This window comes from Panthera leo, chromosome D1 (assembly GCF_018350215.1).
Source record: "Panthera leo isolate Ple1 chromosome D1, P.leo_Ple1_pat1.1, whole genome shotgun sequence".
Lineage (NCBI taxonomy): Eukaryota > Metazoa > Chordata > Mammalia > Carnivora > Felidae > Panthera > Panthera leo.
The window spans coordinates 114626413-114652729 of record NC_056688.1 but is presented as its reverse complement, the minus strand read 5'-3'; the positions used below and the strand labels follow the sequence as shown (position 1 = coordinate 114652729).

Genomic DNA, 26317 nt, shown 5'->3' with positions numbered 1-26317 from the left:
CTGGTTTGGTCTTGCCCATTTCTAAACATTTCCTGTTCTTTAATCTTTATTCCTCTCTTTTCCTTACAACGGTCTACTGAAGACCCGGGACACTTAAGGGACATTAAGTTGTGGAGGTCCTAGTGTGCTTCACCATGTTCTTGGCCGTCTGCCAGCTGGGTATGGAGGCTGAGTCGCATATAGTCGACACCTTGGCAAGACTGGAGGTGAAGCTCTGCTGTTGCCTGTGGGGCTTGCGCGGTGTCCATCTGACTCCTTGTCATGCTGTTAGCTGCTCGGTTCCCGCCCGTCTGTGGGGGGAGGGGCCAAATGGTGATATTGTCATTCTCACTGACTTGTGAGGGTCCTTTTATGAAGAGACTGTGCCCAGTTCCGCTGGGGGATGGTTCCCGTGGAAGAGGCAGGGTAGGTGCTCAGTTCTTTCCCCTTATTCACCAGGTTTCTTTATTAAAACAAGCTTTTTTTTAATTTTTATTTTTTGAAATTTATATCCAAGGTAGTTAGTATATAGTGAAGCAGTGATTTCAGTAGATTCCTTAAGGCCCCTGACCCATTTAGCCCATCCCCCCTCCCACACCCCCTCCAGCAACCCTCCATTTGTTCTCCATATTTATGAGTCTCTTCTCTTTTGTCCCCCTCCCTGTTTTTATATTCTTTTTGTTTCCCTTCCCTTATGTTCATCTGTTTTGTGTCTTAAAGTCCTCATATGAGTGAAGTCATGTGATATTTGTCTTTCTCTGACTGACTGATTTCACTTAGCATAATACCCTCCAGTTCCATCCACGTAGTTGCAAATGACAAGATTTCATTCTTTTTGGTTGCCGAGTAACGCTCCATTGTCTACATATACCACATCTTTATCCATTCATCCGTTGATGGACATTTGGGCTCTTTCCATACTTTGGCTATTGTCGATAGGGCTGCTATAAACATGGGGGTGCATGTGTCCCTTCGAAGCAGCACACCTCTATCCCGTGGATAAATGCCTCGTAGTGCAGTTGCTGGGTCGTAGGGTAGTTCTATTTTTAACTTTTTGAGGAACCTCCTACTGTTTTCCAGAGTGGCTGCACCAGCTTGCATTCCCATTAAAATTTTTTAATGTTTATTTATATTTGAGAGAGAATAGGGGAGTGTGAACAGGGGACTGGCAGAGAGAGAGACGGAGACACAGAATCCGAAGCAGGCTCCAAGCTCTGAGCTGTCAGCAGAGAGCCAGATGCGGGGCTTGAACCCACGAACTGCAAGGTCATGACCTGAGCTGAGGTTGGATGCTCAACTGACTGAGCCCCTCAGACGCCCCTATTACCAGTCCTCAAGTCAATTTGTTCCTTAATATCCTCTCAAGGTGACTAGGTGGCTTTTAAAATGTAATTTTGAACTCATGGATTTCAATGTTTTTGTGAATTTTGACCATTGCACTTTTTATCCTCTTGGAAGCTCAGGCCGTTCCCACCTTTGACTGATGGAGTCTCTTCATTTGGGTGCCGTTTCTGACCTGGCCCTGGTGGCCCGTGGTCTTTGACAGTCCCGTGAGGGCCGGGCTGGTCTTGGGCCTCTCCCCGTCGTGGGGCCAGCGGTTCCACTGAGAAGCCTGGATTCCTGTAGTGGGAACTGATGTTCCCCGATGTGGGTGTGGGGTGCTCACGGCGGCCAGGCGTCGTCGCCCTAAGTAAGCCTCCTCCTCTAGGAGGTACACGCACGTGTCTTGAAGGGAGAGTGCCACATGTGGTCCCGTGGACTCCAGCCGAGGTCAGGGCGGCCGGGGTTTTCTCCGGAGCCTCGTCCACACCTGGAGTCTCAGGGACTGGGGACGACTAGGTAGACGGCCCCCGGCTCACCTGTGAACCTTCCGCCGGCTCTGCCCCCGCCCCCGCCCCGTCCCGCGTGTGTGCCGCTCCGCCGTCCCTCGCTTCCCCGGAGACGCCGCTGGAGTGCCACGAGCCGCCTGGGGCCCCCCCTCACGCTCTGAGGCCACGTGGCGCAGGAGTGTGGCGGGTGCACGTGGGCTGATTGTGCCGGCCGCAAATTCCTGGTCGCAGGTCTCGCCTCCCCACGGAGCCCCCGTGTCACCGCCTGCCTCCCGCTGGGACGCGATGCCAGAACCTGAGGGGCCCCGCTTTTCTCCTTCAGGCGGCTTGCCTTTTTTCCCGGGTGTCCAGGCGATTTTATTTTCTGTGAAGTCAGATACTTCTATTACAATACGTGCTGCTGTGTGTTATTTGGGGCCGGTATTCCCAGGAGTACGTGTGGTCATTTCAGGGAAGTCTTCGAATGACGCCTTGTAGCCTCTCTGCTGCTTGGTTGGCCGCCGGCCTCAGGGACTCCTGCCACATGTCGCGTCTCTGTCCATTTGCAGTGCTTGCTACTTTCCTTGAATCCTTTATCTCGTTTTCCATTTCCGTTTGGTTTGAATAATTTTCTTCGTGTCTTCTATTTCTGTCCAGACCTCTGCCGTGTCTCTTTGCTCTTGTACTCCGAGGCCGTTCTTCGTTTGTGGAACCATGTTTCTACTTCCCGTTTACCCGATACCTGAATGTTTCTGGTGGATTTTTGGATATTTTCTCGGTTTTTCTTGCCGTCTCTCAGCTGGCTTTGAAACAGTGCTCTGATGTCGGTGCCCCGGTGGAGCGTCTTTCTGCGGCCCTTGCGCAGTTCCAGGCGAGAGCGTTCTGCTCGTTCCCCTTCGTTCCTAGAGTTTCTTTGTGCGGAGTTGACGCCAGCACTTTCCCGCGGCTGATTTTTCCGTGAACTTCGTTTCCGAGAGCCGTGGGAGGAGGCACGGGCCAGGGCGGGGCTCCATCGGCAGGCACCCCCCCCCCCCCCAGCTCCACCTGGCGGCTGCTCCCCGCGGACCTTCCCTCTCTGTGTCACCCGGGGTGTGACGCAGTGCGGGCTCTCCCGTCTTGGCTGCGGCCCCCTGGGTGCTCCCGCCCGGCTCTCTGGTCTGGCTGAACCCCCCTCCCCCCACCCCGTTCTTCTCTCTGCCTTGTCCCGCACAGGTGCACCGCGTGGCGTCCGTGGTGTCCGTGGCTTTCCTTTTGAGGGGGTGTGTGTTCAGAGAGGTAAAGGAACTCCCCCTTGGTCACAGAGGGAACAGAGACCGCTCGCGGACTCCAGCCTCCCACGCCTGCCTCTGGAGCCCACTCGTGGCGTTTGCTTGTGCCTTTCCTCCAGGAGAGCCCTCGCCTGCCCTGATTGAGCAAAAAATGTGTACTTCTGTGTTTGTTGTAAATTGGCTGTTTTATTTGTTATTATTTTTATTTATTATTTTTTAAAATTTTATTTTGGAGACAGTGTGAGCGCGAGCAGGGGAGGGGGCAGAGGGGGGGAGAGGGGGGGGGGAGGGAGAGAGAGAGGGAGAGGGAGAGGGAGAGAGGGAGAGAGAGAGAGAGGGAGAGGGGGAGGGAGAGAGGGAGAGGGAGAGAGAGAGGGAAAGAGAGAGGGGGAGAGGGAGAGGGAGAGAGGGGGAGAGGGAGAGGGAGAGAGGGGGAGAGGGAGAGAGGGAGAGGGAGAGGGAGACAGGGAGAGAGGGAGAGGGAGGGAGAGAGAGGGAGAGAGAGGGAGAGGGAGAGAGAGGGAGAGGGAGAGAGAGGGAGAGAGGGAGAGGGAGGGGGAGAGGGGGAGAGAGGGAGAGGGGGAGAGAGGGAGAGGGAGAGGGAGGGAGAGGGGGAGAGGGAGAGAGGGAGGGGGAGAGAGAGGGAGAGAGGGAGGGGGAAAGAGGGAGAGAGGGAGAGAGGGAGAGGGAGAGAGAGGAAGAGGGAGAGGGAGAGGGAGAGGTAGAGGGAGAGGGAGAGACGGAGAGAGAGGGGGAGAGAGGGAGAGGGAGGGAGGGAGAGGGGGAGAGGGAGGGAGAGGGGGAGGGAGGGAGAGGGGGAGGGAGGGAGAGGGGGAGAGGGAGAAAGAGAAGGTCAAGCAGGCTCCACACTCAGCCGTGGGGCTCAGTTCTCCAACCCTGGGATCCCGACCTGAGCCAAAACCGAGAGTCAGACGTTCAACCGACTGAGCTACCCAGGCGCCCCTAGATTGGCCACTTAAAACAAAACAAACTTTGGATAAAAAGCTGTAGCTTCCGCCCTGGCCTGGTCTTGCTCTGTGGACGGAGCGTGGTTTTACTGTTTGCTTCTGTTTCTCCTGGCGGTGACCCTTATAACTCTATGTGCCTTTAGTTTTATTTTGTGATTTTCCAATCTTGGGTAATCTCTGCAGGTTTTATGAAAGCTGATTTAGCTCATTTCGCGTTACTGCTTCTTTCCACCGTCTCCCCGTCTTCGGACTGTCTGTACAACATGGGTTTCTGCCACTCAGGGGGCCTCTTCTCCTGTAGGGCTTGCGGAGGCGGAGTGGCACACGTCCCAGAGAGAGCGCGGAGACAGATTCCCGTCCACCTTGTGAGCAGCACAAACGCACACGTGCACACACACAGCCACAGGCGTGCACATACACGCATACACGGGTGCACACTCCCACCTAGGCACACATACCGGCACACGGAAACAGGTTTGTGCCCCCACACAGGAGCACGCCTGCGTGCTCACACAAACACAGGTGTGCATGCACACACAGGCACACTCGGTGCACGCGCAGGCTGGGCTGTGTCAGGCTGCCTGCAGGCGCTGGGTGTGAAGCAGGCGGCTACCAAGATAGCATTTTCACGGCTGTTTCAGCCAGGTCCAGAAAGCTTACTTCGGCAAAATAACACTAAGGATGACTTCCCTGCCGCCCTCGCCATTAAGCCTACTGCTCTAGCGGGTACCCCCTGACTCTTCAGGGCTGCGCCTTATCTTTAAAATTTTTTTTTTTTTTTAATCTTTATTTTTGAGAGAGAGAGAGAGAGAGAGAGAGAGACAGAGCGTGAGCAGGGAAGGGGCAGAGAGAGAGGGAGACAGAATCCGAAGCGGGCTCCAGACTCTGAGCTGTCAGCACAGAGCCCGATGTGGGGTCGAACTCACGAACCGTGAGATCATGACCTGAGCCGAAGTCAGACGCTCAACCGACTGAGCCTCCCAGGCGCCCCTGGCTGTGCCTCATCTTAACTGTTGTGATCGACTCTGGCCTGCATGACATCGGGGCTGCTGAGGGGGGCTGGACGCCCCTTCCCAGCCCGTCTGCCTCCCTGTTTCCCCTGAGCTCACTGTGCTGTGCTTGTCCCGTTAAAGGTCTCCAGCCCCCACCGCTGCCTGGAACGGTGGCTCCCTGAGGGTAGGAAGTGTTGTTTTGACCTACGTCTGTCTGTCTCGTTACCTCGAACGGTGCCTGGTGAGTGAGCCTGCCTCGTGGCCCTGTCCTGACCAGCTGCTCCATAGGGGCTTTCTAGGGTAGGATTGGCTTAAAGCAGTGTTCCTTTAATCTGGCAGATGGGAAGCCCTACCTAATAGCAAATTAGCAGTAAAAGATAAATGATGTTCTGGGAGCGTCCTGGAGAGAGGGAGGCCGCCTTGCTGGAGGAGGTGACAGACGTTCCACAAGGGGAGGCAGAGCAGGTGGACAGCATTTCTGGAGGAGGACGCAGGCGAGCGCAATGTCTGGGCATCTGTGAGCGTGGGGGCGGTACTTGTCCCAGCGGCTGCTTTCCTTTCCTCTCCCGCTGCACGCTGGCGCTAAAGCAAGGACTCGCCTGGAGAGGGTCTTTGATAGTAAACTGGTGCCGGCTTTCACAGAGTGATGGGCATTTACACAGATGTGTTTCCACATACAACTCACTGTGTCCTGTGTGATGAATCGTTTCTTCCATTTTTACGGTACTTGTCAAGATTTGTAGCCCTTAGGAAGTGTCCTACACTCTCGAAGCCTCGGTTTCCACATTCGCTCAAGGTGGAGCAAAACCGTGCATGGTCTGCTCTCCCTTCCATGGCCGACATGCTGCGTACACACAAATATTTGTTGGATTGAGTCCAATTTAGCAACAGATGTAGAATTTAGCAAAAGTTTGACTGTCGTGTATATGATGTACTTTCCATCTCTTTTGCATATAATGGAGAAAACTTCCCAGACTTCATTGCATGTGGTAAAAGACTTATCAGATTTTGTAGTTTGGTGAATTTCATAGGGAAAGAAAATCGGAAGCTGCTGAAAGGATTAAAACTTTATACTTTCAAAAATTATCCATGGCAATAACAGTCAATTTTAGGAGTTAACTATTAACTGTGGAAAATGTTCAGGTATTTTGAGTGCTTACAGTTCCAGAACTGTGGCAGAAGATGGGATTAAAAATGGTGCTGTAGGAGTGCCTGGGTGGCTCAGTCGATTGAAAGTCTGACTCTTGATTTTGGCTCAGGTCATGATCCCAGCGTTGTGGGATCCAGCCCCACATCCGGCTCTGTGCTGAGTGTAGAGTCTGCTTAAGATTCTCTCTCTCCCTCCCTTGGCCCCTCTTCTGTCTCTAAAATAAAGTTAATAATAAAAAATAAAGTAACAATGGTGCTGTAGATCCCTTCGGTTTTTAGAGTGGCTGCTTTCCTGTGTGGTGCTTATGGACTCACCCTGCTTTGACCTGGGACAGCCCGTGTCAGGGCCCCAGCTTCTGTCCCAGTTGCCTCCCTACTGGTTTTGGCTGCCGGCAGTGTGGTTCTTTCTTTGCCTCCTAAAAGCAGTGATTTTTGCCTTTAATTCTGAGGTGTTGGTCTTGTCGGGGAACAGATGTTTGCTCAGAAGTAAGTTAAAGTAAATGCATTTGTGTTCTCTCTTTTTTTAGGCAAAAGTAAAGAAGCAGAGATAAAGAGAATAAACAAAGAACTGGCAAACATTAGATCAAAATTTAAAGGTAAGTGTGTTCAGTCTTTTTCGTGAAATGTCCTTTTGTAGATCTTCTGGAGCGGGGCCTCGTCTTCTAATGCCTTTTAACTCTTTCCTCTTCGAATCAAAGTTCTGGGTTAGCACAGTTACTCCTGTGGCTCTGCTGGAATTAAGACGTGCTCAGGGTCAGGCCATTGGTCGCTCTTGAGTTGTCTGAGAACTTGTGTGGAAGGGATGGGGTGGAGGGGCCCCTCCCGGGACCCAGCCTCCTCCTGAAGAGCAGCTCCTTCCACTCCTGGACTTCACTCCTTCAGGTCTGGGAGTGGTGACCCAGACAGACCCAGTGCGGTGTGGGCTCAAAGCGTGAATCTCAAAGAAGTGCTCTACCTGAGGCCTCTCATCGTTTCAGTATGACAGTTATCTGGGCACTTCCTGTACCAAAGTGTTTCTGGCTTTGTGAACCAGTCACGAGCCACATCGCCCAGCCACTCAGGGGGTGGCTCTCTGTAGGCCAGCACGTCTGGAGCGCACCTCCCTGGGCGCCCGCACCTTGAGGGGCTGTAAAGTGCAGATGGTCGGTACTGAGGACACGTTTGTGAAAGGCTGGCTGATCCGTTAAGGCTTACTTTCTCAGTGAATTTTTCCAGGTTTGACATCTGGTTCACGTGGCTGAGCAGACTTTAGCCATGAGAGTGGCTGGAATTGCCCGGGAACAGTGAATACAGGAGAGGCTGGGACTGAAGCCAAGGAGCTGGGGCGGGGTGGGGTGTGTGTGGGGGACACAGAATTTCTAGGAATGGGTAGCTTCTCAGGGCTTGAGGATGGGTATCCTGTGTTATCAAGGGATGCAAACTAGTGGACCTCCAGTATTTCCCTGTGGAGCCCTAGGGAAAGGATTATGTTTTCATATTTTGAATTAGGCCTGAGGATCTTCTAGAAGGTCTGTGAAACTTCTGAAATTGCACATGAAAAGGTTTGCTGTTTCACACACACATGTGCGTGCATATACGTGTATAGAGTACGTGTGTATGTTTGGGGAGGTCTATAACTTTCGTCGCTTAAGTTTTTTTTATTTAGTTGTCTTTGTTAAGATTTTATTTTTTTATTAAAAAAAATTTTTTTACATGTTTTTATTTATTTTTGAAGGAGAGCGAGACAGAGCATGAGCCGGGGAGGAGCAGAGAGAGAGAGGAAGACATAGAATTTGAAGCAGGATCTGGGCTCTGAGCTATCAGCACAGAGCCTGATGCGGGGCTCGAACTCATGAACTGTGAGATCATGACCTGAGCCAAAGTCGGATGCTCAACCGACTGAGCCACCCAGGCGCCCCAAGATTTTATTTTTTTAGAGCAGTTTTAGGTTCACAGCAAAATCGAGGAAGGTACGGAGATTTCCCATACACCCCTGCCCCCACACCTGCACAGCCTCCCCACTGTCGACACCCCACCAGGCAGCTGAGGAACCCACGTGAACACGTCATCATCACCCAAAGTCCACAGTTGATGTCATGGGTCATTCTGGGGGCTGTACATTCTGTGTGTTTGGACAAACGAGTGATGACACATATCCATCACTGCAGTATTGTACAGAGTTGTTTCATTGCCCCAAAAGTCTCTTGTGCTCTACCTGTTTATCCTTTCCTTCCCCCCGGCCCCTGGCAACCACTGATCTTTTTACCGTCTCCATAGTTTTGCCTTTTCCAGAATGTCATAGAATTGGAATTATACGGTATGTAGTCTTTTCAGATTGGCTTCTTTTACTTAGTAAGGTGCCTTTAAGATTCCTTCTTTCCACGGCTTCCTAGCTCGTTTCTTTTCGGTGCCGAATAATATTTCCTCGCCTGGACATCTCGCAGTTTATTTATCTGTCCACCCGCTGAAGGACATCTTGATGGCGTCCGGGCTCTGTCGGTTGTGAATATAGCTGCTGGGATTATAAACAAAGCTGCCGCGAATGTCCCGTGAGCCCGCGTTGCGTGGACGTAGGTCTTCGGCTCCCGCGGTAGATACCGGGGAGCGGGGCTTCCGTGTCGCGTGGCAATGGCGTGTGGAGTTTTCTCAGAAGCCACCAGACTGTCTCCCGAAGCGGCCGCCCCACTTCCCATTCCCACCAGGGACAGACGAGAGTTCCCGTCGCCCCGTGTCCTCGCCAGCATTGGGTGATGTCGCCGTTCTGGCTTTGGGCCGCTCCAGCGGGTGTGTGGAGGGATCTCACGACTGTTTTGATGTGCGTTTCCCTCACGCCACGTGACGTGGAGCATGGTTCCGTGGGTCCGTTTGCCGTCTGTGCCACATGGTGAGGGGTTTGTAACTTTCACTGCATCCTAAAGGCACTGTCACATGGTGGTTAAGAGTAAGGTTGCCCTGACCACCTGCAGACAGTGTCCTTGGTCTGATGCTTTACAAGGTGTGCTGCCTTGTCAAGTTACTTACCCTTCCCCGTGTCTTTTCTCAGCTTTCCCGTGGGCTACTGATGATCATTTCAGGCTGGATTCTCCGTGAATCAGACCCTGAGCTAGGCTTGGAGGGCTGAGGATTTATGAGAGGAGCATCTGTGAGCAGGGAAGGGAGGGAGAGGGCTAGAGGCGGGCAGGGGAGGCCCGTTCGGGAGCTTTGACATGAAGATTGCCTGTCAGGGGCATCTGGCGTGGGGTGGGCATGGCCGGGCCCTTGTCCCCCCGCCTCGCGCAGCTGTGGCTCGAAGCCAAGGAAGGCAGTCCCTGATGAAGCTGACCCTTTGAGGTCCCCACGCTCTTGGCAGCCCCAGTCCTTCACTGAAGGGAGGGTCCGTGTCTGCTGCAGTAATTATATCTATACGTGGAACTAAGCGTAAAGTGCTCTATGGAGAGTGAGTGCCTATAAACGTTAATCGTGTTGTTATTAAAAACGGGTTCGGGGCGCCTGGGTGGCGCAGTCGGTTAAGCGTCCGACTTCAGCCAGGTCACGATCTCGCGGTCCGTGAGTTCGAGCCCCGCGTCGGGCTCTGGGCTGATGGCTCGGAGCCTGGAGCCTGTTTCCGATTCTGTGTCTCCCTCTCTCTGCCCCTCCCCTGTTCATGCTCTGTCTCTCCCTCTCTCAAAAATAAATAAAACGTTAAAAAAAATTTAAAAAAAAAAAATAAAAACGGGTTCATGGCCCTTCGGATGGTATGTCTTCAGACTTTCTGTACAAATGTTTGGGGGCAAACAAGCCTTGTATTGTTTCTTCTGTCTTCATGCCTGCCTAAGCTAAGCTGTCCTAGGGAGGGAAGGAGGTTCCCTCTCCCCTGTGAAGCAGTTGGCATTATTGAGTATGTGTGCACCTTGCATAGTAACAGATAATAGAAAACCTACCCTTTGTCCTCAGAAATGTGCACCCTGGGGGGCTTCTGAGTCCAGTTGTGGCAGATTAGCTAACATACGTCTGTACCATATGGTGGAAATATAATACAAGTCACTAATGCAGACATACATATAATTCTAAATTTTCTAGTAGCAACACTAAAAAAAAAGTAAAAAACAGACGAAACTCATTTTAGGAGCACCTGGCTGGCTCAGTTGGTGGAGCGTGTGACTCTTGACCTTGGGGTCATGAGTTTGAGCCCCAGATTGAGTGTAGAGATTATTAAAAAAAAAAAACAGCAAATGAAACTTCACAAAAACCTAGTTTTAATATGTTTTATTTATTGTAATATGCCTAAAATAGTATCATTGCAACATGCAGTCAATAGAAAAAGTTACCTCTTTTTCTAAAGAGATATCGTACGTCTTTTTCATACCACGTCTTCGAATTCTGGTGTGTATTTTACGCTTCCAGCACACTCCACACTCCACGCAGACCAGCCACACTTCAAGTGCTCGGTAGCCACACGTGGCTAGAAGCTGCAGGTTGGACAGTGCTGACTTCGGATACGCTGTTAAAAAAAGTCTTGAGGGGTTGCCTGGGTGGCTCAGTTGGTTGAGTGTCGGACTCTGGATTTCAACTCGAGTCGGTCTCGCAGGCCTGAGATTGAGCCCCGCATCCCAAACCCTGCTTGGGATTCTCTCTTGGAAGCATCATAGATCACAAGAAACAAGGAGAGTTTCTGGACCTTCTCCAGGAGGAGGAGAGTGTCCACATAAGCAAGTACAGCACACCGCTGTTTGTGCCTCAACAGCGTTCGCTGATCCCAAAGAAAGAACCGTGAAACGGACATTCATGTGACCATGGAAGTCAAGAGGGTGGTTATCTGTCAGGGTGGCTTTGCCCTCCAGGGGACATTTGCAACACCTGGAGACCGGGTCCTTTGTCACCACCCGGGAGGGGGTGCGTTACTGCCATCTAGTGGGTGGAGGGCAGGGAAGCTGCTTACACGCTACAGCACATACAACAGCCCCCCCAACCCAGAGCCATCGGCCTGAGATGTCGACGTGCCGAAGTTGAGCAACCCTGGTCTAGGAGAAGAATCAAAGCCCGGAGCCCACGAGAAGTGGAGACCCTTTTTGCTTTACACGGAGACTTTCAAGGCAGCGCCCTGAGGGCAGGAGTGGACTGGACGCGAGCCAGCCCTGTCACAGGTGTGCAGTGGGGCTTTGGACACCTCGAACTTTATACTCGGGTTAAGGTAAGAAAAGCAGTCCCCCGGAGGAGGACACTGTCATTGCAGGCCACAGATGATGCCTAGGATTTTCACACACGTAGTCCAGCCTATGGTCACAGGTAACCAGGCACACAGGGAGTCAAGGTGGCGTGAGCGGGAATCAGCAGAGACCACGGGAACAGACTCACGGGGCGCTCTGATACCAGATTCAGATGGTAGTAAAGGGGTAGGTGTGCCATTTTTAAAGAGATAGAGGCACCCTTGAAATTTGTAGCAGGAAACTTGGGTGCGAAAGGTGGCGTAGCGGAATTTGAAATATTAGAGCAAATGGAAATCCCAGAACTGAAACCTGCAGAAACCAAAGTGAAGAACTCTGGATTTCACAGCAGACATGGTTGAAGAGAGATTTGGTGTTCTGAACAACAGGAACAAAGCGGGTCCTGAATAGCGAACCGGGGACAGGACAGTGGGCGAGAGGTAAAGGGATGTGGTGGTCAAGTCTCAAAGGTTTAGTTGGCGTCCCAGAAGGAAAAGAGAGAGAATGTGGCAGCTTTTAAGAGTGCACGAAGTTGTGTTGTGCGAGAGGAGAGAAGTTCGCTGTCCCCTCGATGGGGATGAAGGGGGCCCTTGGGCCTGGCAGCACGCTTACCGTTAGGCTGTGCCACCTGCTTCGTGGCATCTGACCGTCATTGGTTTTTTTCCCCTAAGTCCTTTAAAGTCTAATTCCTAATTCTGTCTTTCTAGATTTCGTATATTAAGAATTTATTTTCTGATTTCAGTACGTTGTGAAATATCTTCAAAATTTTAGTGAATTTGTGTGTCTTAAAAAACAAGGAATGAGTGAAATTGGCCAGACTGCAGGCTGCACACACACAGGTGGCGTGAATGAGGTGCACACCTAGACGCGTTCTGCGGGGACGCAGAGATCACAAGTCACGGGCAGGGGAGCTGTGCTGGCAGCCGACTTGGCACGCGGCAGATCGGAAGCCTGGCCCCGTGCTGGAGAACAGCCAGTGGAAGACTGCCCGGCAAGAGCGTCTTCTAAGACTGAAGCTGGAACGGAGCTTCTTCAGACAAAAATGGAGAGAGTTTCCCGTGAGGAAAAGGGAATTCCAAAGGATATACTTGAGGCCAGAAGCAGAGAATCCCAGATGCAAGGTCAGAGGGGCAGAAGACGAGGAAAGACGTGGCGGCCACGGAGGTGACCGCACGCTCGCTGAGCACCATAGCACCTTGTGCAGTTACAGATACACGTGGAAGCAGGTAGATGAGAAGTGATACAATGTGACGGTCCTGAGAACGTCGGGAAGTTGCATCTGTAATCCGAAACCCTGCCACCGAGAAGGCTGGAGGCCGGTGGTCTCACTGGTGGGCTCTGTCATTTGAGGAAGGATGTGGGGCTTGGTCACGTGATGTGGCCGGTGGGACGTAGACCATGACTGTGCGCCACTTTGAGACCTAACCTCGAGGAGGGTTGCTTGTCTCTACTTGCCCCTTCGGGGGCCTTCCCATCGCCTCCTTGGGAAGGATGTGCTTCGGGTGCTGCTGGGCTGAGAGAAGGAGAGGCGCCCTGTGCGGGCCTAGATCCCGCTTGTGGCTGGAGGCCGCCCCTGCTGAGTCTTGGCTGACCTGCAGACTCGCGAGCGAGAAGGTGGTGCTTGTTGTGTGAGCCTCCCGGGTCTGGGGTGGACTGGGGTAGTTACTGTGACATCAGCTGGCACGCTCCACCTCGAGGCCTCTGGGAAGCAGCTGCTGTGGTACCCTTCGCGGAGACATCACGCTTGCTTGTTACTGACTGTCCGCAGGGGTGTACCACACGGCATCCGCTAACTTGCTACGTAACCACTGGGTGTCCACCACGGTCTGGGGTGCACAGCTGAATGAGGACGTTCCCATAAAGGGGGGGCGCCTGGGTGGCTCAGTCGGTTAAGTGTCCGATTTAGGCTCAGGTCACGATCTCACGGTTTGTGAGTTCGAGCCCTGTGTCGGACTCTGTGCTGTCATCACAGAGCCCTCTTTGGATCCCCCCTCCCCCCTCCCCCGCTTGCACTGTCCCCCAAATAAAGAAAACATTAAAAAAAAGCTCCCATAAAGAACTTAGGTTATTGTAGGTATAGAAAGACTTAAGTAAAGCACAGCTTTTTATGGAGGAAGCGCGAAAGCTCTTGGCAAGGGGGCGTCACGCCGGCTCCCGACGGGCCGGCCGCACCCCCCCCCCCCCCCCCCCCCCCCCCCCCCGCCCCGTCCTCGCCAGTGTTCTCCCGTGCTTTATGCCTTTCTTCCTGGTGTATTTGACAGGAATGGTTTAAAAGTTGGCTTTATGGGATGTGTTTTACTTGCAATGAAATTTACTTAAGCATGCACTTTGAATTTTGGAAGGTGCATGTATTCGTGCAGCCGCCGCCACAAACGACACAGAACATTCCGCCGCCCCACATGTTCCCTGTGTCCCCGTGTACTCGGCCACCTTCGTCAGCCCCCAGCGGCCACCAGTCTGCCGTGTGTCACGGTAGCTTTGCTGTTTCTTGAAACCCACGTGAAAGGGATTGGGTGGCGCGAGGTCTCTTCAGCTGAGCACGGTGCGCCCAGGGCACGCGCGTGTGCCAGTGGCCCGCGAGCGCTTCTGCACCACCGTGCACTCGCCCGCGCTTGCCTGTGAGGCCGAGGCTGCGGTGAGCACTCCCGCTGGGCACACACCCCGGGCCCGCGGCAGGGGGCCTTTCGGCGTTTTCGGGGGGCTGTGCACGTGTCGCTCCTGCCAGCCGGTGGGAGCGGTCCCAGTTCCTCCACGTTCTTGCCGGCACTTGGCACGGTTGATCTTGTGAGTTTTGGTTACGGTGGGGGGCGTGTAGTGGAACCTTCCTGTGGTTTTAATTTGCATCTCCCTTTTTCTAACCACTGAAATCAGTAAGCATTACAGAGAGTGGAGGAAACGCCTCGGGTCTGTGGGGACTCGGGGGCGAAGAGTGGATTCTCCGGTTCACGGAGGAGGCAGGCAGAATGGCGTGGGGGCGAGGGAAGAGTACCGTCAGGGTGCAGACGCGAGGAAGGGCCATGTCCATCCTGGTCTTTCCACCTCTTTGATCGCGAGATACTTGTCGAGCACCGGTGTCTGTGAGAGAAAACAGTGGGAAAGGGCCACAGCGCAGAAATTGTCCGGAAGAGTCTGCTTCCTGGGACTCAGATGCTATGCCCGCAACCACACGGGCTCTGGCTGGCATCTTATTTGTCAGGTGGGAACATCTTTCTTGGTGAGATAGGGTCGTACTCGGGCGGCCAAGCTCAGACCTCCTCACAGTGGGCCAGGCGCCCTTGCCCTACTTGATGTGACTGCCCACGTGATCCCCCCCGGTGGAGGCTGAGGGTTTGGAAACCTGTGTGTCCCGGGCCACGTCTCCATTTAGCACAAGAGCCCTGCCCTTAAGGCACAAATGACAGATTCGTGTCAGCCTGAGGCCTGTTGGGGTCAGAGGTAAAACTGATAGGCATCTTTCTCCTGTCCCTTAAGAGTGGTTATCTTGGACGAATGTTCGCCGTCGCCACTGTCGAATGAGACAGGATAGGCCCTGAAAAGCATGAGCGACTGAGGGTGTTTTAGGTTGATCGGTGCTGGGACATGGCAGGGACAGAGCCGGCAGGGACACAACAGTGTGGTTGGAGGGGGTGCACGTGGGGAGCACCGCTGTGTGGGTACGCAGGGCTGACCTGGCTCTGACCCAGACACTAAGCCACTGTCAGGGTGCCTGCCCTCCAGCCCAGCGCCTGAGGAGGGAGCGTGTTTGTCCCCGCGTCTGGGTGCACTGGTGACTCACTCTCCAGTCTTGGGTCTTACTGCTTAATATCTTCTTACAGAAGGACCAGGTTTTTGTCATCCTCAGATAGACCTTGTTTCACATTTCACGTCCTGAAATTGGCATGAGTCTTAAGAGCCAGTGATACAGGGTCGTCCTAAGCCTCACATCGTCTCAGGCAGTGCTAAGCCGTGATGTGGTGTCCCGCTTCATTTCTGGAAGGGCCCACCGAGGAGGGGGCCGTAGACAAGTTGGGGGTCTCGGGCACAGACTGGATCCTGATCGTCAGTCAGGATGTGTGGCCTGTTTCCCACCTCCCCTCTTCTCTGGTCTTCACGGAACGTGGGGACGTGGGCCACCCCCTTTCAGGCACGAGACGTGCAGTTTGACAGTTTGAAATTACTGGAATAAAGACACAGTTCTAGCCCGCCCTGAAACTAACATTGTGAGGACCACCTCAGTCTGGTCTGGTCCGAGTGAAACCACACCAGCTTGGAGGGACGGTCACTGGGAGGAACTCCTGAGTTCTGGTGAGGGTGACTGCAAGGCCCAAGGTATGGCCCCTCGGGCCCAAGGAGAGCCCCCAGGAGGACAGATCTGCAGCCCCCTCCTTGGAGCAAGGGGGTAGCTCAGCCCCCGGAGAGAGAGAAGGCAGCTGGCTTGGCCGGGCCAGGGCACGGGCCGTCAGGAACTCTCAGAGGGCGGCGACCCACCTCGGGCAGGCCGGTAGCGTGGGGCTGCAGAGGGGATCCAGATGATGGCGTGGGCACCGGGGTCACCTTGAGAGGGCCGTGAGAAGGTTATGGCCAGGGTGGGGCCCTGAATTCACTGTGGGACCTCGGAGCCCCTCCAGTCCTCACCCCAGACTGCAGGAGGGCCCCTTCTGCAGCTGTGGCACCGCCCCCCCCCCCCCCCCCCAAGCGGCCCTGTACTGAGACAGCCACGAGGGAGAGGCGAGCAGAGGGCTCTGCCCCGGGCCGTTCGTGGAGGTGCGCTCGGAACTGACAGGTGGCACGGGGACACTGTGTCCAGCCAGCGAGTTCTGTCCTTGGGAGATGGGCTCGGTCTCCTCAAGAACGGAGAGGATGCGGGGCTACCCATGTGGCCGCCCTGCCCGGGCCTTGCTCCTGAGGTGGGTGGGTGCTGGGTGCTGGGAACGTGCGGGTGGACGCAGGCGGGGCCAGCAAGCACACTCTTTGTTGAGGGAAACAAAGCATCTGGGCTGCGGAGTGAGCAGAGCTCTTTGTTTTTGAGGCCGCTCAGGAGACCGAAGTGCGCCCGTGTCTCCTTCCTTGCCCGTGAGGGCCGGCAGGGCCGCCGTGGGGTACCTCTTGATCTGGGAGGGGACCCGGTCCCTGAGTCTGCAGCCCTTGTAGCTGCTGCTGGGAAGGCCGGTGGTTGGACACTTGCCAGAGAAAGCACTGGAGTCACCGTGGGCCCCGAGACGGTGGGGCAGCAGCAGCCAGTGCTCTCCAGACCGCACGAAGCCCACGGGACCCTCCCCCCGCCCCAGCCAGACTCCAGCGTACGTGTGGAAAGTGAGAGTGCTTCCCTCCCGTCCACACCGCCCTCCACGACAGGACCCAAGGTGGGGGCGGTCCGTGGAAAGGAGAGGCTTCCCCACGGGTCACTCTTGAGTAGGTGAGGAGCCCCTGAGAGCAGGTGGGGCTGGACTGGGCAGATGCCTGGGGGAGGCACGTGGGCATAATGTGAGCCCCGCTCTCTTGGGGCCGTCATTTCTTTCCCGATCACGCCGGGCCTGTGGCACGGTCGGGCATCTCCCTGCTGGTTCCCCTTGGGAGAGCCACCGTCTCACTGGGGGCGGGGCTCTGGCTTCAGGCAGGGTGGCGTGCCGGACTGCCCTCTGGGCTGGCACCCAGGTTCGTCCCCACTCTCTGCAGTACCTTGTGAGTTCCCGAAGCTGCCTTCTGGGCACTGGCCGTTACTGTACATCATAGCCACACACCGGGGCCAGGAGGTGCCTGGTTATTCTTGCCTTAGTGACGGCCCTGCTGTAAGTCTCCTGGCATCCGGGAGGGCTGTAGGAGGGACCCTGTGTCCGAGGTCCTGCAGGAGCAGAAACCAGTAAGGGGTTTCAGGGAAGGAGCCCCCAGGTGCTTCTGTGGCCGTCTCCACAGAGCTCAGTCTGACCGAGCTGTTCTCTCTCTTTGGATGCTGCTGTGTTTTCCTTTAAGATGTGCTCTGAGTAGCAGAGACCTGTCTCCAGGAGGTGAGAGGAGGTAGGGTGGTACCTTAGGCTTGGTTGTCAGAGGAGGCTTCCGGAAGGTGATGGAATCCGGGTGGGCAGGAGATGGGAGATCGGTGCTGCTTGCCCTGGGCTGCATGTGCTGAGCCTACAGACTCTTTCCCACAGCAGATGGGGGGTGTCCCAGCCAGAGCTGGGCTCCCCGGGTGCGGGGAGCGGATGAGCCAGTGGGGGCTGGCGGTGGTGGAGGAACCAGGCCTGGACTCCTTTTATACTCTTAGGTCATTACATTGTATATCAGTTTGTTGGTGAAAAGGGAGGGTTTCTCAGAACGTCTCAAGGTGAGGTGACCAGCTGGCTGGCTGACATGTGATTGTCCCCCTGGGAAGTCTTGGGGGAGGCCTTCCAGACCGCTCTCCGTGGTCAGCCAGTGCTTGTTGGCCCACGAGCACGAGGGTCCCGACTTGTGAGGCCAGTGCTGTCCCCGAGTCCCCTTCAGCCCTCGCATGTCCCATACGGGTCCTTCACACTGTGACAGCAGTGTCACTGGGAGACCCAGCTCAGAAAGATGACCGATCTCTCTAGTTGTCACCTCTGCAGTCCGCTAGTGGTGGGCTCTAAGGAAAACCGTGTCCTCGTCCGGCGAATTGAGAACTTCGATCCTTAAAATGGCGCAGGGTGGTCTTTTCTATTTTTTTTAAATGTTTATTTATTTTTGAGACAATGCGAGAGACAGAGTGCAGGCAGGGGAGGGGCAGACAGAGGGAGACACAGAATCGGAAGCAGGCTCCGGGCCCTGAGCCGTCAGCCCAGAGCCCGATGTGGGGCTCGAACTCACGAACCGCGAGATCATGACCTGAGCCGAAGTTGGACGCTTAACCACCAGAGCCACTCGGGCGCCCTTGGGTGGTCTTTTTTAAATAGCAGTTTGTGTTCTGCCAGTGATGTGTCTCGAACCCGCCTCGTCATGATGTCTCGTGAGGTGCTCATTTGCGCTGTGTTTAGGGTGAAGACACGGTTCCTCTGGCCCTGTCGTGTGTGACTTCCGCGGGTGGGTGTTTTGTCCTAAAACTGAAGTGAAGGGGGGTCATTTAGAGCATCCTCATCCACCTGCGGGAAATAACTTATTTAAAAGACCGACTTGCTGACTCCAGGGGCCCTGGCAGGGCTGGTTGGTCCCAGGGAGGCCCCCTGGGGCCTGGCCTGCCCGGGGCTGTCGGTGGGGGGCTGTGGGGGGGGGGGCGGGCAGAGCTCTTGATGTAAGGATTCTGGCTTCGGTTTCTGAGGGAAGCCGCACCCTTGGGTTCTCCCGTGCATCACCCGGTCTGGAAACGTCACCTGTCACCCGCACTCGTGTTCAGCACGGTGGTGCCCCGTGTGCGGTGGAAGGCGGGCCCGCGCCCTGCTGTCCAGCTCCTGCCGACGACTTCCCTGCCCTCCCACTTCACCCACCTTTTCTGTAGGTGACAAGGCTCTCGATGGCTACAGTAAAAAGAAGTACGTCTGCAAGTTGCTGTTCATCTTCCTCCTGGGTCATGACATTGACTTTGGGCACATGGAGGCTGTGAACCTGCTGAGCTCCAACAGATACACGGAGAAGCAGATCGTGAGTGTCGCCGGAGGGGGGCGGGGGTCGGGGTGGGGCTGGCATCCAGGACACCCGAGGCGGCCCCAGGGCCCCCCTCCCCTCCAGGAGGCAATCTTGCCCGTGGAAGGGCCTTTTCTCCTGGACAGTGTTCTTCTGATTTGGAGGCCGTTTCTTTCCTCGCTCTTTCTTTCCAGCTCCCCTGCAGCCGAGACTTCCTGTGGGTCTAGATGGATGCTGCAGGGAGCCAGGCTGGGGTGTCTGGGGCAGGCCTGCTTCCTGCCCCAGAGTGTCTGGCTAACTCACCGGCACGGACACCCCCCCCCCCCCCCCCCCCAGCCGTGGTCCCTGTACAACTTTCCCTTTCTGGCAAGGCCGCCACACCCCCGCGGCAGAAGAGCTGGAGCTGCTCCTGGGCGTGCCCTTGCCCTGCTTCCCGCTCCCAGTGCCCTTCCAGATGGCGCTGGCACCTGGGCACCTGGGCCCCTGAAGCCCTCTCCGGCTTTGTAGCTTTAGCCCTGTAGCTCCTCAGAGTAGCAATATTTTTATGTTTTCCCCAGTGTTGCAAAGTTAACAGTTTCCTCTGTCCGAAAATTTAACTTGCAGGAAGTAAAATAACAAAAAACCAAAAAAACCCTAGACCCCCCCGGAATGTCATGAAGTATTGGTATTTACCTGATAAGAATTTGGGTGTCTGCCACGGACCAAGCAGTCTGCTGGGAGGCCCCTGGGGACATAGGGACCAAAAGCAGATGTGGGCCCTGCCCTTTTTCAGTGAGGAGACGGCATCATACAGTTCGTAAACGGAGAATTATAGCTGTGGCCAGTGCCCAGGGCAGAAGGTGTGGAGAGCTTTCTGGGGCCCTGAGAGGGGCTGGCCAGTAGGGAAGGTCCTCCAAGGAGGGCATCCTGAGCGGGGACAGAAGGACGAGGACTTAACTGGGGGATGAGGGCAGACAGAGCCAGTAGCACCCAGCTGGGCTCACGCTGAAGGGGCAGCGGTGGCTGGAGGGGAGACGGGGGAGGTGGGCTTGTGGGTGGGGCCTTTCTCCCAAGGCCAACAGGAAGCTGCACAGGAGTTTCACCTGCACGGTCAGTGATGAGATGAGTCTCGAGAAGGTCACTGTGTCCCCTGCATGGGGGGAGTGTGGACGGCAGGGGTGACATGGGCTGGAGTTGGGCCAGTGGTGAGGGTGCAGAGACAGATCAAGAGAGAGGGTGAGGCCGGAGTGAGCAGGGTTTCGGGAACTCATCATGGTTTCTTGGGGCCTTCCAGTCAGGGTCCTTTCCGCCCTGTCCAGGACAGTGGTGAGTCCACATTGCTCACACGTGGTACCATGGATAGGTGAGTGGGATGGGAGGTGGGACTGGGGACCGAGGCGACTGGTTCCCATGGGGACGTCTAAGTGCCTCTTGGGTGCGTCCCTCAGGACTGTCACTGGTGCTTTCATCAGAGTGCAGAGGAACCCTCTGTGGCGCGACCCCTCCTGCAGGACACTGGGCAGTGGAGGCGTCGGGAGGCCGGCCCAAGGCTGGACGCTTGTGCCTTGTTGTCCGTGTCGACCCAGGTCGTCACGAGCTCTCTGTCCTCTTGTCTCTCCGGAACCAGGGCTACCTCTTCATCTCTGTGCTGGTGAACTCCAACAGCGAGCTGATCCGGCTCATCAACAACGCCATCAAGAACGACCTGGCCAGTCGGAACCCCACCTTCATGGGCCTGGCCCTGCACTGCATCGCCAACGTGGGCAGCCGAGAGATGGCCGAGGCGTTTGCTGGGGAGATTCCGAAAATCCTCGTCGCTGGGTATGTGTCCCGTGACTTGTCGGAAGTGCGTGTGTCTCTCGCGTTAAGTGAACCAAACATGCAGCTACTTAGAGGATTTCTAGGGTGAGTTCGTCTCCCTGTCTTAGGCAGTGGGGCAACCCTACGTGTAGGTGCCTGGCGAAGTCCCGTCACGCCTCTCCTGCCCCAGTACCGCCGGGGTTTGGAAGAGCATGGAAGAAGGGCCCTGCCGGCTGCAACCAACCGACAAGGGCCCGGCCTCCCACGCGGCTGCCGAAGAAGGAGCGCGTCGTCCTGGGTTGTGGCGCAGCACCCTTTCTCGCCCTTTCTCCAGAGTGTCACTGGGGAAAAGTTCAAGCACAGAATTCTTAGAGACCTACCCCCACCCCCTTTGATTTGGAGAGGGGCCACGTGGGGCAGAGTAGGCCGCTCTGGAAGGGTGCCACGGGGCATGGCAGAGGCAGGGTCCTGCGTTCGTGTTCCCGGACTCTGCTGAGCTGGGGAACTGACCCAGGGCCCACACCCTGGTGACACATCTGGCTCAACAAGGGCCCCAGGCCCGGGCACTTCGTCGGGACCAAGCTCTTCCAGGATGGCCGGCAGTGCGGACAGAGGCCACGGCGCTCTGGATGCCGGGACACCGCCCCAAACCCTGTGGCACACGGACGCTCCTCCCCGAGGCTCAGCTGTGCCTCCGGGGCGAGCCCTGGGTTGCACCAGTGACCAGAAGGGCTGTGGCCACACAAGCCCCGGAGGAGTGTCTGTCCGAGGCGTGTGCCACCAGAGGGAGATGGAGAGGCCAGGCCGGAAGCAAGGCCCCACGGGAAGGGGGGCGGGGCACTCACAGACACACGCCAGGAGCAGGTCACTCACTGGAAGGACAGCAGAGCCGAGGAAGCAGGTGGGGAGCCGAGACGACACTCCACGTCTGCCGATGAGAGCTGTGGGGCATGGTGGCCGCCCTGAGTGCAAACTAAGAAGAGACTCGAGGGACTTGATGTGAGCAGAGTGACCCCGACGGGGCGTTCGGGTCCGGACCCCACCGGGGTGGGTGTGGGTTCAGGGCCGCACGGCACCTTGTTTTCCTCACTCGTTAGGGCTGCACCAGCTTGGGCAAGGCCTTCCCTGAACCCCTTTCCCTGCTCTGGCTGCCGCCTGGCCCTTTCCCTGTTCTGGCGCACACCGGGGAACACGTCTGTGCCCTGCCTGCCTCCGCCCGCAGAAGGCAGGCTCCTGGGGGCTGAGGTTTCTGTCTGCTGTGGCCATTGCTTTATTTCCAGCGTTTTGACCAATACCTGGTACACAGTAAGTGCTTGAAAAATGCCTGTTGGACGAGTGTGACGTAAAACAGAGATAATCTCTGGAGAGCATTCAGATGGCAATTGAAGAACGCTTTCCTGAAGTAAAGGACGGACCGCACCTACAGTGAAAGGGCACAGGGGGCGCACGGCGAAGCCCAGCGTGGACGGGACGGGGGAGAATCCTGCTGCGGGAAGACAGTTGAGCCGTGCCTGCGAGTTTCACGGCCTAGGGGACCTGGCGCGGTCATGCCCACCCCGCTGGATTACCTGTCAGAATCGAGGTCACAGACAAGCCTACACCAAGAGGCTCAGGCCGCGTGGTACCCACGAGCCCTATTCGAACGCCATTCCCAGCTCTTGAACGTGCAGTTAACCCACGGGCAGCTCAAGGTGAAGGGCTCAGGCTGGAGACGGCCAGAGACGGACTGAGGCATTGCAGGGGTGGCAGATGCAGAGGAGATTGTCAACAGTCAAATAACTGCACTGGAGTTGGCGCGTTGGGGGCGGGACGGCGGCCCCCAGCAGGCGTTCAGGAAGCGAGGGTGCCGGGCACTGGGCCGTGGGCCCGAGATAGAACTGACACAGAGCGGGCAGTGGCCTCCCCGGCCTCCCCAGGGGTGTCGGATGCCGTACTTCCCTCTCCTCGAATGTTCTTCTGGTGTGGGTCCCGGGGGCAGGAAGGCCCTCCCGTGCGAGCACGGAAACGCAGTGGTGACTTGGGGCGGCTCTGCCATAAGGCCTGCGGGGCGTGCTGCCTGCTCCTTGTGAGGATGGTGTGGGGCCAGAGAGGGCCAGGGACGGACTGCTCCCCCGGGGCAGTAGAATCCTACGGGGTTTCTGTGAAGGCAGTTTCTCCCGGGGGTAGAATGGGGAGCAGCTTGAGGGTTTCTTGTGTTGGGCTGGATTTAGGGCCAAGAAAGCTATGAGGCAGGTAAATGGTGACGACGGCCCCCAACCCTCCTCTCCCCTCCACGTGGAGCAGGAGCCCCCACTGCTTCCACCGTCGCCCTGCCGTGTTCTTTTTCAGACGGCCTCCACTGGGCTGTTCCCTGGTGGGCGGCTCAGCGGAATTTGGCTGGGGTTTGGTGGGGAGGAGGGATAAACAGCCCTGGGGACGTTCTCTGCCCGCCGCCAGCATTAAAACCGGAGCAGGAAACCCTCCAGATGTCCCTCTCTCTCCTGGGCTGTCTGCAGTCGTTCTGACCTAGCTTCTCAGTGTTTGCTGTGGTCCAGGGACCCCGGGCTCTGTGGCTCAGTGGCTACTTTTCACAGTCAACCACACGAAGGGGCAGGAGGGCATTTGAATCCCTGCCTCTGCTGTCCCAGCACAGAGAGAAGCAGGGGGTGGGGTGCTTCACAAGGGCACCCGACAGGGGTTTTGGACACGGGAGGAAATCGCCGGGGGCGTTTTGTGGCAGTGCCAGGCTCTCTGTTCTTTCTGTTTTGATTGTATGTTGTTAACTGAGTTTTGAAAAAAATACCGTGATCCAAGCAGAGAGGAGCATGAGTTGAACATGGTCAGTCTTGCATAGCCGAGGTCTTATTCAGCAGTTGGGAAAAATACCAGAACTGACACTTTCGGAGATGAGACACCTTTCCTGGTGGGATTCTTTGCTGTTGATTGTCTTGGGCAGGAGCCTGAGGCAGGTCTTCAGAGCAGAAGCCGTCTGTCACTGTCCGCACGTGGTCCACACGGACACCTCTCGGAGGCGGTGGGCGTGGGCTGGATCACACGGGAGGGTGCAGCGACCTGGTCTCCAGGTTACTCCGGGGTATGATCTGTGAGGCTCGGGGCCATGCTTAGCTTGTTGGGGCCACGTGGGGTGCCAGCCGTGTTCTTGAGCGACCAGCGGTGTTTGTCTTTCAGAGACACCATGGACAGCGTGAAGCAGAGCGCCGCCCTGTGTTTGCTGCGTTTGTACCGAACGTCTCCCGACCTCGTCCCCATGGGTGACTGGACGTCCCGCGTGGTGCACCTCCTCAACGACCAGCACTTGGTAAGTGCCTTTGGACCAGGGTCCTGCTCACCCCACCAAGTGACCGTCTCTGGGATAGCCATTAAAAAAACAGCAGCTCGGTGCTTTCTGAGGGGACACCGAGCTTAGTCCACTGAGCCTGTGAGCCTGTGTGCGCTCCTGTGGCTAAGGGGAGGGGCCCCTCCTTCCCTGGGGTGGGACCTGCAGACACGACCTCCAGCCCGCCCCAGAGCTAGCTGTCGCAAGGCTTCCCGTGTGCTGGGGCCGCACAGACCGGCAAGACCGAGTTCAGCGGCTTCTGGAGACACCCTGTCCAGGGAGGGCAGTCCGTGTGGTGTGCCTGTCTGTCAGGCGGTGGTGAGGGCGTCCCGTGACCCCCGCCTAAGCTCCTGCCCGCAGTCTTGCTAGTCTGCACGACTGCTCCACAGGCCAGGCCCGAGTGTCCTCCCTGTGTCGTAGACAGGAATGTTTGGTGGTTGTGGTCTGACATGGGTCACAGGTCCGGTCCACACCAGCCGGGGCATACAGGGTCGTGACACCAGGAGATGGGGTCAAGTTGGAGCAGGCGTTCGGCACAGTGGCTTTGCGCTGTGCGAATTCTATTGTAACACTGAGAGAATTGAAATGTAACACAGGGTTTCCTCCTGAGTAGATGGGGGTTAGTGTGCAAGCTGCTTACTATGTTTTTTCCCGGAAACGAACCTACCTCAAAAATTAAAAATAAATGATCATTGCGTGCAGATTCAGAGGAGAGAGCTGGTGGCCGTGTCGGCAAGCTTGCTGTGCTGCGGCCGCCCTGGGGGCTGTTCCCACGTTGTCGTTGCCCACGTTTACTGGGTGTTTGTGTCCAAGCACGGCAGCCCTCCCTGAGGGTGGAGCTCCACCTCTGTGGCCAAGTCCTGGGGAGAGGTGGAAGGGCCTGGGCGGGGGGGTGGGGTTAGGGTCAGGCCTGCACGCCGGGTCACCCTGAGTCTGTTCAGGTTCAGACTCTGCTGGTAAAGCCGGGAAGCCATGCTGGTGGCCGTGAGGCTTGAGGCCACGGGTCCCCCACCAGACAGCCCCTGCGAGGCAGTGGGGCTTCTTCTAGTTTCGCACCTGAGGAAACCGAGGCTCGGAGAGACGGAACGGCTTCACATAGATGCGGATTTGAACCAGGAGGTGACGCAGGGTCAGAACTGGGACAGCTTGGGGGGCCCGAGCCACACGGCCAACCGACACCAAAGCCCTTGGCCAGCAGACGTCCACCCCCAGCACTTGTCAGAGTGACGGGGACTATCCCAACTGCCCGCAGGATTCCTCTCGCTGACACCCAAAGATCCTGCAGCCCCAGCTGTGGGGTCTGCTTTGGTGCCCTGATGCACACGACTCTGCTTCACCAGGTGCGCTGCCTGGCACATTCTTGGCTACAGGCCACCAGAACCCAGCTCGAAGCGGGAGAGGTGGAGGGGTCGGCCCAGCCAGACCACGGGAGGGCTGAGCCCATCATCACCCCGCCTCCTTTTATCCTGCTGTTCTCGGCCCACATTCACTGTTCTCTTGGCGCCTGTCCTCCGTGTGGCCTTGGCTTCCGTGTCAGAGACTTCCTGGCTTTGCCGGTGAAGGAGGCCTGAGACTTGGCTTTCTTTGGTCTCAAGGTCAAAGAACGCCCAGAGGGGTGTCAGCTGGGTGGCAGGGCGAGCCAGCCCCTGTGGGTCCTGTGTTCAGAGAGCAGTGGAAGAGCTGAGGGGGTGTGTGTATGTGTGTGGGGGGGCAGGCCATGGGCTGTGGCCGGGGGGCAGCACCGAGGGCCATTTGGGCCTGCCCCGGTCTTCTCACACTGCCCTTCCTACGAAGACCCCTGCAGGGTGCAGAGGACGTGAGACACTGTGCTTTAGGAGTCTCCTCAGAACGCGCAGATTTGTTCTGTCCTCGTGGTGGGCCAGGCCGAGCCCCACACGCTTAGGAGCCGTGGGGACCAGCTCTGCCCTGGTGGGACCTGCGCGCTCACAAATACTGGCCTGTCAGAGCTGGCTTGCGAAGGGAATCTGTTGGTACTTACTCTGCCCGCTGAGAAGTGGGCGTTGAGGCCAGTTAGGTCCGTTTGGTGCAGCCTTCACGCTGTCATTGGAAGGCTGAAGGAAGCGCTCAGCTCTGGCTCTCCCCCGCGGTCTCCGCGGCCGCCAGCTGCCGTCCTCGAAGCTTCGCAGCTGCTCGAAATGCTGGTCGTGTCCCACCTGCTCAGGAGCATGGTGGAGGATGGCCAGCCGGGTCCGGCGGGGGGGCCAGGGCTCTCCTGGGCTGTGTCCTCGTCCTCACCGTCGGTAGTGGCATTCCTTTGTTCACGTATCTGTGAGGGCGTCTTTACTTCACCAGCATCCGCCTTCAAGAGATGTGGATTGCCGGGAGCC

The 26317-nt window shown here is 56.5% G+C and overlaps 1 protein-coding gene and 1 non-coding gene across 3 annotated transcripts in view; both read left to right on the top strand.

Moving 5' to 3' along the window:
- Nucleotides 1-26317, top strand: part of AP2A2 (adaptor related protein complex 2 subunit alpha 2) — an 85384-nt gene that overhangs the window by 34463 nt on the left and 24604 nt on the right. For both annotated transcript variants that reach the window (XM_042904158.1, XM_042904157.1), the window contains exons 2-5: nt 6692-6760; nt 18750-18892; nt 20481-20674; nt 23822-23951. In XM_042904158.1, coding sequence (XP_042760092.1) covers nt 6692-6760; nt 18750-18892; nt 20481-20674; nt 23822-23951 — 536 coding nt within the window. The remainder of the gene's footprint in view (nt 1-6691; nt 6761-18749; nt 18893-20480; nt 20675-23821; nt 23952-26317) is intronic.
- On the top strand, nt 11861-11985 carry LOC122201556. Its single transcript, XR_006194252.1, has one exon. It is a non-coding gene; the product is annotated as a U6atac minor spliceosomal RNA (small nuclear RNA).